Here is a 10,419-nt window from a genome sequence, read left to right as displayed (position 1 = left end):
TCAGGGGGATGGAACACCTCTCCTATGAAGAAAGGCTGAGAGAGTTGGGGTTGTTCAGCCTGGAGAAGAGAAGGCTTTGGGGAGACCTTATTGCAGCCTATCAGTACTTCAAGGGGGCTTATAAAGAAGATGGGGACAAACTTTTTAGCAGGGCCTGTTATGACAGGACAAGGGGGAATGGCTTTAAACTAAAGGGGGGTAGACTGAGCCTAGAGATAAGGAAGAAATTTTTTACGCTGAGGGTGGTGAAACACTGGCACAGGTTTCCCAGAGAGGTGGTGGATGCCCCATGCCTGGAAACATTCCAGGTCAGGTTGGAGGGGGCTCTGAGCAACCTGAGCTAGGTGAAGATGTCCCTGCCCACGGCAGGGGGGTTGGACAAGATGACCTTTAGAGGTCCCTTCCAACCCAAACTATTCTATGATTCTATGAGTGTTTCTGAAACTGTGTCAGGGTTCAGGAGTTCAATGTATCCCAAGGGCAACAAGACAGTCTGGCAGACCTCTTAGCCTTTGAATTGAGTATATTGGAAGTTAGAAACAAGAAGGCACAACTTGGAGAGCCATATTGCAATGATAGTCTCACGTTTTGAGCATCCAAGGGTCTTAGCACAATACCTCAGATACTCAAGGATGGTATGTTACACTTTGTCACTATGTCATTATTCCCAATGAAATCAAGGTCATGGATTATAAGCCTCATTCTGAAGAGCCTGCAGTTTTAAGGACAAGAAAGTCCTTAACTATCCTTAGTTAGATAACTGACATTGCCTCTCTTCCAAATGGATTCTGCCAAGCAGCAAAAGAGTTGGTTAACTTCTGCATTAGGAATATATATTTCCTTAGAACCCTCTGTGTGCCTTTAGTTTTGGCTACAAAGTAAATGTTTAAATAGAAGTAATAATGGGAACATGGATGTAGTGGAAGTAATAATGTGAAATGGTCCCCTTTCCTGCTAGCTGATGAAGTGAAGATACTTCAATGGCATAGTGACACTCCAAGAATTTGTGTTTGATTTCAGTGCAGTTTTAAATAATTATGAATATGCTTACTACAGATTTTGAAGGAAAAATACAAATTTTACTGTTAAAATATTGCAGGAATATATATCACAAAAGTAGAACTAGGAAAAAAGTCTTTTGAATTACAGTTCTAACTAAAAATAGTAATTTTTGACCTCCTTAGTTGTAAAGTTGCTGACTAGCCAGATGTTAAAAATTTGCTGAATAGTTGTCTCTCAGATTACAGAAGAACATTCATTACAGTGATTACACTTGACAGCTACAGATGTCTTAGCTAAATGCTGTCAGACATATAGTCTGCTAAGATATGATGTAGTGCTTGAAATCTCTTTAACTCTTGTTAGCTAGATTACATGATGATACTACCATTACTTCTGCCACATAAGAGAGATTTATTCTGTGACTGTATACAAAAATGTATTTGAAACCTTCAAAGAGACAAGTTTCTATGGGAGGAATTTGGCAGATTGATTTATTATACTTATAAAGCCTCTATTAATGTAGTAGCTGAGTATGCCAGTCTTTACGGTAACTGGCCTCACAATTCATCTGTGAGGTACAGAAGCTGAGTTCACCACAGTTGCATAGGTGAAACTCAGATGTAGGTAGGAACCGACTTTTCTGAAGTCATACTGCAAATTTTAAGAGTAACAGTTACATAAAGTAAATAATCCTTGTCTCATACCCTCAGCTTTAGATTATTCTTCATTTAACACATTGGAAAAGAAAAAAAAAGAAATAAACCTCAAAATGTCTCTAAATGTAAATGTGCGCTTCCTCCAGTAAAGAAAAATACATAGGAATACATAAGAGAGACCTTTTTCTTTGGTTTTTGTTTTTTGGGTTTTGTTTTTGGTTTTGTTTTTTTACTGTAGATCTTTATATATAGAGGTTGAGAAATACAGCCAGAGAATGGATTAATTTGAAGAGGAAAAGGAATGGAGCAGCAATTTCTAGGGTACTTCACAAAGCAGGATTAAAAACAAATCAGCAAGTTCTGGTCTATACACATCTTTTATAATGAAATAAGGAATGTAAGGTAGAGGTGATTTCTATTTGAGTAGTTCAAGCATTGCAAATCTTACTGCTATAAGTGTCTTTCTCCTCTTAGCTAAGTAAGATTGCACCAGTTGACTAAGCCAGGAGATGCCATAAAAAATACTGTGTAATGCATTAGGTTAGAAATCTGACTTACATTCAGCTGGAATCAGTTCTTAGTGGCAGTATGTAATTGATGGCTTTTTGGGGGTTGTTTTTTTTATTTTTTATTTTTCTATCTGGATTCTTAAAGGGAAAACAAAAGAAAAGCATATGCTGCTGGAATGTCTACCACTGTCTGCTGGTACACCCATAAATGCTTTTGAACAGGTTATCCAGTTTCAGCCAAATTTCACTAGTTGAGAGAGACATCAAATGTACAAAAATGCCTGTAAGTTATGTTGAACTTCAGCCCAAGAAAACTTGTATGTTTTCAATCACTGTACTGGATTTTAATGCCAACCTTTTTCTAGCAAACATGTCATCATAAGACTCATTAACAGAATTTCTTTTATGGTTTACAATTTCACAGTAATGAACAAGCATTAATTTACTTTCCTTGGAGACTTTTTATTTTTAGTTGAGCTTTTTTCCATTTATTAACAAACAAAGAAAAAACCACTGATTATTTAAAAAACTCTACAGTTGTCTGATTTGAGATGTAACAGTTGCTGAAGATGAGACATACTGCAATGCTCTGATTTACTGGATGACCCTGATTTAGCTTCGTTCATTTTGGTGGAGAAGATGCAAAGAACAAATTTGTGGGAAAAATTTGTAGATGTAAGGGTAAGAATCTTTCTTTGGGAGTGAGGAGTCCTAATTTGGACCCTTGAAAGAATCCTCGTGAAGTGTGGGAATACTCCCTTTCCACAGACTTAATGGCTGAGAATCTCTCCCAGTCTTACATTTCTACAGTTTACACACAGAGGGACAGAGGTGTGACAAGTTGAAAAAGAGAGAACTTCATGTGGCAAAGAAATACAGTAGAATAAAAAGAGTAATTTCCTCAAGACTGGGAATGGGAGGTAAGATGAGGTCAGAAATTGAATGGAGCTGTAGGCAAACTAACCTGAAAGAACTGCCAGAGGATTTATGTCATCTTTCAAAACCCAAATTCACTTCTGGGTCTAAACCAAACATGAATATTTTAACTTGAAGAAAGCTAAGTGCATCCAAAGTGGGGCCTGCACGAAAGATTAATAAACATGTGGAAAGATCACAAATGGCAAATCAGTTCCCAATTCTAATGAGATGTCATGTTTGCCTTCTATAAATACCTGGGAGTAAATCGTAAATCTTGAGAGTTGAATAAATTTGCAGAAATAATATTTTCAGGCTACATAGTTTGTTAGCTGTCATGAAGACATTGAGAATTTCTACAGTGCAAGTTACATTGTCTGGGAAAGGAGGAATCATAGGGATTATAATTCAATTGAGTTCTTAACCAGAAAGTGGAGTCAGGTATGACTAAGCAACATATTGAAAAAGCTTTTTACTCATGTTAATCTTAAAGTATAGATTCATTTGCATTCTCATGGAGGCCTGGAGCTAATCAAAGTAGAGGGTATATATCTCTATCATTTGACTAATGAGGAGAACAAAAGGTGGGGTGCCTCAGAAGCGATTTGAAAATTAATTTACACACACAGGCATCTGGTAATCCATAACTGTAATAAGGGTGAGACTTCAGAAACGTGCCCTTCTGGAGAAAAGCATTCTCAAGAATATGGTTTAATTAACTCTTGATCACTACACTCTAAAGTAATCTCCAGTTTTTTGTATGTGACGAGGACAAAAGACTCAGGGCAGAGATGTACTTTAAAGTCTCTTTGTAACATTCCATAACTTTGCAAACAAAGTCTTAACACCTTGTTAGAATAAAGTGTGTTTTCATTGTAAGCTTCCCTAATGTTTAAACATGAGGGACTCACCTTTGACAAATTTAACAGTGCTTTTTATTTTTCTGGGTTAATTGAGGAGTGAAAATAAGATGGTATTCTAGCCAGACCTAAAAATTCAGGGTCAATTTGCATATTGCAGGTGTTGGAGCATATTTCTTGCTCACAGACAAGGTCAGTTTGAAATCTGGTATCTTGAAGTGATTGTGCAAAAGAAGGTAAGGAATGGAACAGTGAAGTTGAAAATGTCACAGTGACAGTGATTTTCTGTCTAACTTTTAGAAACTTGGATGCTAGTATTATATACATTCTCAGTCTGATGAATCCTGTTTGTGAGATGTATTTGTCTTTTAGAACAGAATGACCTAGATATCATCAACCTTTTATTTATCAGAACTTTTTACCAGTGATTTGTTAGTTCTTATTGATTGTAGTTTAGTCCGTGAAAAGTGAATTTGATTCTACCAGCCATTGTGTATTCATATCTTCCCAATGATACACTGATTCTGAAGACTCCAGTTATAGCTTCATTTCAGGTTACACCTATGTAGGGAGATTTGAAAGGCCTCTTACACAGTGAAAGAGGTATTAATATTCCAAGTATTTATAAAACCATTATTATTTGCTTCGATTACCTAGTAGATTTTTCTAAGCCTGTATTTTCAAAAGTTGAGACCAGAGTATGGCAAGTGTCACACATTCACCACCAGTTTTTAACATACATAAATAAAGATTTGTCTTTCTCAAAGCTCTCAAATAAGATATAATTCCATATACTGGAATCACTTTATTTTCTTATTCAAGAAAAGGATTTATTAGTACTTTTTCTAAGATGATAATGACTTTTGTGCTGTTTCATTCACAATGTTAGAAGACTGGAAAAAGTGCTTCTCCAAAGCTGGTGGTTGTGTCTTGTAAATATCTTTGGAAATCCTGATGCCAGAAAGGAAACTTTCAATCAAATGACAAAAACTGTATATTCTGGATCAAATGTATGAGAAATCTTTAGCAATCTAAATTTTATTGAAATTCAGAAGTTGAAACAGGGGAATGTAACTGTCAAATTGTTAAAATATCAAATATGGGGATTAAGAACTGTGTGAAAAAAGGTGTAAATTATAAAAAATATCAAATTATCAGATATTTGCTCTGTCACACACCAGATTGTTCATCAGGCTGCTATAGTTATGCAAAATGGAAGGACTGACTTTCTTTACTGTGGAGTCTTTTCATTTTCTTTTTTAAAAGCATTGTTGAACTATGTGGAGATAGAAATAGCCTTTCTAAGGGAAAAAAGTGCCAGGAAAAAAGAAAGGATTTAATCCAGTATTATCTATTTTTGTATGGTACTCTAATATTTAGGCCATAATTTTCCCTTGAGTAGAGAACACTCGGCAGCAGGTAGCAGTGCTAAAAACTGTTAACATAATTTTTTTTTTAAACCTGAAATTGAAATAATTTGCAAATATTGAGATTTCCAGACACATGCTGTAGCTGGTCCTGCAAGAAGTATTATTGTTTTCATCACTGTTGTCTTACTGTTGCTCATGGAGGAGCTTCAGCAACAAGATTATTTTCATTCTGCTAGGTAGAATTACATGGAAAAAATGTTTAGATGACCTAAAACTCATGTTTCTTCCAAATATTTTCAGGTGGTTAGTCTTGACATCAATACCCAGCCTCTTTTTACATAGATTACATGATGAGAGGAGCAGATTCTCAGCAGATGTATGTCGTAGCTGCACTGACTTTAGCATAACTGAGTCTTGTCATCAGCCAGACACTTGTATCATGGTAGTTGAGGTAGCACTATGAAGCTTTACTAAACAAGTATAAAATAATTGATCATGTGCATATAAGTACATAAAAATCCATTTCCTTTCTGGAAAAAAATCACCTGTGCTTGATTCTCAGTCTTTCCTATTGTCTGTTGCTAATAGATACTTCTAGATAACATGTGCTGATTAAATTTTGAGAATGACTGATGCGTATAATCCTTTCATAGCTTGTTGGTGTGGATTGTTGCTTACCACGCTCACTGTTAATTCATTTCTGGTGTATTGAAGTTTGTTCTGCTACTAAGCAATAAGCTATTCAAACTCCGTAGAGTTTATTGTATTTTCATGAATAACAATTTGTACAGTTTTAGAGCTGTTGAACAAATGTAAAATACCATTACTAATTAAAATACTTCAAATGAAGGAAAATCTTTTCTACCATGTGACGGAAGCACAGGCTGAGGGTAATTCATTTTTCATATTTATGCTATTTAGTTTTTTCTGAAGTCCTTCAGATTAGTGATTAGTGATTAGATTAAGCTTCTGGGCAGGGTGTGCTCTCTTTGGAATCTCCCCAACAGCTACTGATAAAGTGATTCCAGGTCACAGCCCATTTCATAAATTACACAGGAAACAAAAATGTCTCTTACCTCTTGGGGATGAACATTTTCTAGAATGTTGCCACAAAGTGAATCCACTTTTATTTCCTTAAACTCTGTAGCATAAGAAAAAATCTAGCCTTATAAATTGAAGAACAGTCAGGGTAATGAAATAAGTGTTTTCTTGTATCTGTTTTCATTACCCATACAATTCTCCTCTGAGTGGTTTTTGTTTGTTTGTGCCACTTTTTGGAAAAGGTTATCCAGGTTATTAAAGCAGGATGCTTCTCTGGTCGTTTTCCACTCAGTAAAATGAGCAAATAATTCCTGTAGCACAAGAAAAATCTAGTGGCACAAGGCTGAAAGAGGTGGCTAAGTTGATGGCTGCCTCTTCTGTTAGTCATGCTTTCCTTGGCACTAACGTAGGAGGAGAGGAGGAAACCTCCCATAAATCCCTCTGCATCTCTCCTCCACTGGGACAGAGATCCTGCACATGGACGTGGGCTGGGATGTCTGCTCAGACCCCGTAGAAACTTGATGGAGAAGCACTGGCAGAATTTGGAATCTCCTTGGCAGAACTCTCTCTTTGTTTTAACAACTAAAGATGGTGATTTTCAATTAAAAATCTTGTAATATACTTTATTTACATATTTTCATTACCTGCGTTGTCATCAAAGAAATGTATTCTTTCATTCAGTTACTTTGCTACTTTTTTGTTTGTTCTATTCCTAATCAGCCTTTCTCATCTCCTGGGTAAACATGTAGTTTTCTCACATCTTTGAAGAGTGACACACTGTCTTTTGTAATGCTGAGCTTGGAACTTTAACCCAAAGTAGCACTCAGTATAAAATGAAAATTAGTATGAAAATGTACAAATTGTGTTGGAATTTGCAGAAATTAGAACATCATTGTACAATTAAATTTCCATTTTGCCATTTTTCCTGTAAACAATTACAAATTACTTGAAAACAGACTAAATTCTTCCATTTAATTGTTGAGCTCCTCTATTAGAAAAGAACAGTGGCTTTAAATGCTACGAGACAGAAAGTAATATTTCAAAACTTTGATCATCATGTGATCATCATGTGATGTTGATAGGTTGCCTTAGTGAGTGGCCTGTACACATTTCTAAGTGTGATCTAAAAGAATATCCTTAATAGCAATAAAATCTGGAAATTCTGTTATAACTCTGACCTTTCTTATACTTTCATTTAAAATTTTTTTCATAATACAAACATGGTGTGGATTTATAATGCCAAAACATAAGAATTAGCTGATAAAGGCAAATAAATTAGTACAATTACATTTTCTCTCTAAATACAAGTATTTCTGCTTTCCAAAGATGAATCTGTCACATAGAAATTAATAGACAGCTAGTGTGAAGGAACTGTGCTAAAAATGAACAGAAAGAAAAAAATAACAAAAACCCAATTGTACTAAGAAACCCCTGTCTTACATCAAAAGCCAACCATTTGTAATGTGATACCAGCAACCACCATGTTCTGATATAAAGCAAATTATAGATGTCAAAAAATGAACTTCTGATGTTTGCAGGCTAAGGATTCTTTTGTATAAAATTTTAGAGTTTTTGTAGCACTTTTCTATGTTCACAATGAGTTTTTTGTAACAATCAGTTTTCAAGTAATAAGAACTCTTAATCTTGGTTTAAATGGACTCAGTAACAACTCTCACACTTAAGTCAACAGGTTTATAAACAGGCACCTAAAATAGTTCTGTTATATTTGACACTGAAATTAAGTTTTTTCCATTTGTTTTCCTCTTGTTTCAGGAGCGTACAAGTTGAGAAATTAGAAGTGGATCCCAGTAAATATTCATTCCCTGATGTTACAAAGATAATCCAAAAAAAGGAACGAATTGGACAGGGACCTATTAGGCTACAACCGGAGAAGATTACAGAAACTAAGAAGAGTTATGTTGATTTTGAAAATAATGAAGATGTTCCTCCCTTAATTTGAAACGTTCTTAAATAGTCCCTCTATATGTGGCATTTATGCCTGAGTTGTTTTCATGACCCCATGTGTAAAGTAAGTATAATATAGTTGAAGTTGGAAATATTATTACAGATCTTATCATAAACTTTGATATGCCTCTGTTTTCCGCTGCGTTTTCTGTTAGTATATTGCTATATAAATCCTTTTGTTCTAGTTTGTTTATTTAGTAAGTCTCAAATCATAATGGGAGTCATATAAGTCAGACATTGTAGTTTCTTCAAAGAATCTGCTGTCTAGCTTGAAAGATGACATATTACTATAGCAAAAGAGAGAAGGAAGGAAAAAGCACTTGTAACAAGATTTATGATTATTCTGACTAAACCGAAGATAGCAAAAATCTCTATATATTCCTTCAGTGTTTTCTTTTTCATGAAGGACAACAGTAAAAGAAAACAATGTATTCTGGGAGTGAGAGACATTGCTGTAACCTACCATACATCGGTGAATTTTCCAGCATAATGGAGAGCTCCTGGATTCTGGAGCTGGTATAACAATGCCACTGCTTGAAGATTTTGGGAGAGAATAATGCTGAACACGGTATCTCAGATGTGGCACCATGCAGAAGCTGGGAGAAATCAGCCAGACCATTCTTGTTCCTCTTCATAGAGCTACTCTAAACTATTCCATCTTTTTCAGGATCCCATAAAAATATCAAGGCTAGTTTTTAGCTGTTGGATGGAATCAGGTTGAGCAGCTGTAATGGGATGAGATGCTCCTTCCCTACCCTCCAGCCCTTTTTTAGCAACTAGAGACTCCATTATCATATTTTTTCCCCTCAGCTTCTGGATTGCCCCATGAGTGAAACAGGCAGCATCAAAGAACAAATGTATAGTGGGTTATATTAGAAAATTATTGCGATTTGGCAAGACCAAATTTCTTTTGTTTTTCTTTTTTTTTTTTTGTCTAGTTTCCTGAGAAAACAAGGCTCATGTCATTCTTATCTCAGCTCTGCTTTTGAATGCCATTTCTATTATTTTCACCCTATTTGATGGAAGAGAAAGGTCACAGAAATACTCAGCTCCTCTAAATTTAGGGAAAACCGTCACTGAGTAGTAAAAAGCGATTCTCTTGGTGCAAGGGCTGTTTGGAAGAGAGAACTCAGCCGTTACCTATTCTAGCAGTAGTCACTCAGCTAATCAACATGTTGGTAACTGAACTCTTTGTGCATGTTAGCATTCTTGCCTAGGTGATAGTTAAAGAAAATAGGAGTCATGATGGTAGGGCTCTGGAAACCTGGGGAAAGCTGAGGAGAGTGTAGGAAGTATTTAGGAAATATAGTTAGACCTTGAGTTACTATGGAAGCAAAAGGTGGATATTGAGAAGACAGTGGAAATTTGCAGAGGGAGGGTCGCAACAAATATTTCTGGCTTGGGTGGGTGTTGAAATGGGGAATATGTAGGGGACATATGACATAAAACCATAGGAAATCAAGCCTTGTTAGCCCTGGTGTCTACAAAACAGTTGATGTAAGGATATATATGTGCTTGAATGTCTCTTTTGGCCTTTTAGTTGGGCAATTAGCATTCAGTTCTATAGTAAAAAAAGGTACCTTTGTTTTTTTACCAATTTTAAGGCCACAGTTATTTCAAAGAACAAAGAGAAACTCCAAGCAAAAAGCAAATTGAGTGACCTACATTACCTTGCTAACAAATTCGAAACTGTTTCTCTGTAAAGGAAGACTTCATTTGGTCCTGCAGAAAGAAAATGCTTCTGATTCAAACCAGCTTTTGCTTCTAGCTAAATGGGATAGAGCAAGCAAATTCAACTCAGGAAGAATCAAAGAAAATTTTGTAGTTACATCTTGTTTTCTTTCTGAACATAGAAAATGAATAAGCTGCACTTACAATGGAACCACTAAAACTCCACTTAAAATATGTTGTTTAAGTAGCAATCTATGTTACAGTAGTGCCCATAATATCTCTCACATATTCAAGTTCATGATACATTCTTTGGAAGTGCTGTTTTCCTAATTGTGAAAAGCATCATGCAAAAACCTCAGCAGTTAGAAAGAAAATATTGCTATCGAATTCTGGGATTTTTTAGCCACTCTAAAGTGCTTTATGATTCTCC

The 10,419-nt window shown here is 35.6% G+C and overlaps 1 protein-coding gene across 1 annotated transcript in view; it reads left to right on the top strand.

Moving 5' to 3' along the window:
- LRRC6 (leucine rich repeat containing 6) overlaps positions 1–8,451 on the top strand; it is a 44,137-nt gene extending 35,686 nt beyond the window's left edge. Inside the window, exon 12 of the mRNA XM_009323381.1 lies at positions 8,130–8,451. Within this exon, the coding sequence (XP_009321656.1) occupies positions 8,130–8,313 (184 nt within the window). The 3' untranslated portion in view covers positions 8,314–8,451. The remainder of the gene's footprint in view (positions 1–8,129) is intronic.
- The last annotated feature ends 1,968 nt before the right edge of the window (positions 8,452–10,419 follow it).

The sequence above is a fragment of the Pygoscelis adeliae genome, unplaced genomic scaffold (assembly GCF_000699105.1).
Source record: "Pygoscelis adeliae isolate BGI_AS28 unplaced genomic scaffold, ASM69910v1 Scaffold103, whole genome shotgun sequence".
Lineage (NCBI taxonomy): Eukaryota > Metazoa > Chordata > Aves > Sphenisciformes > Spheniscidae > Pygoscelis > Pygoscelis adeliae.
This window is presented reverse-complemented; position numbering and strand designations above follow the sequence as displayed.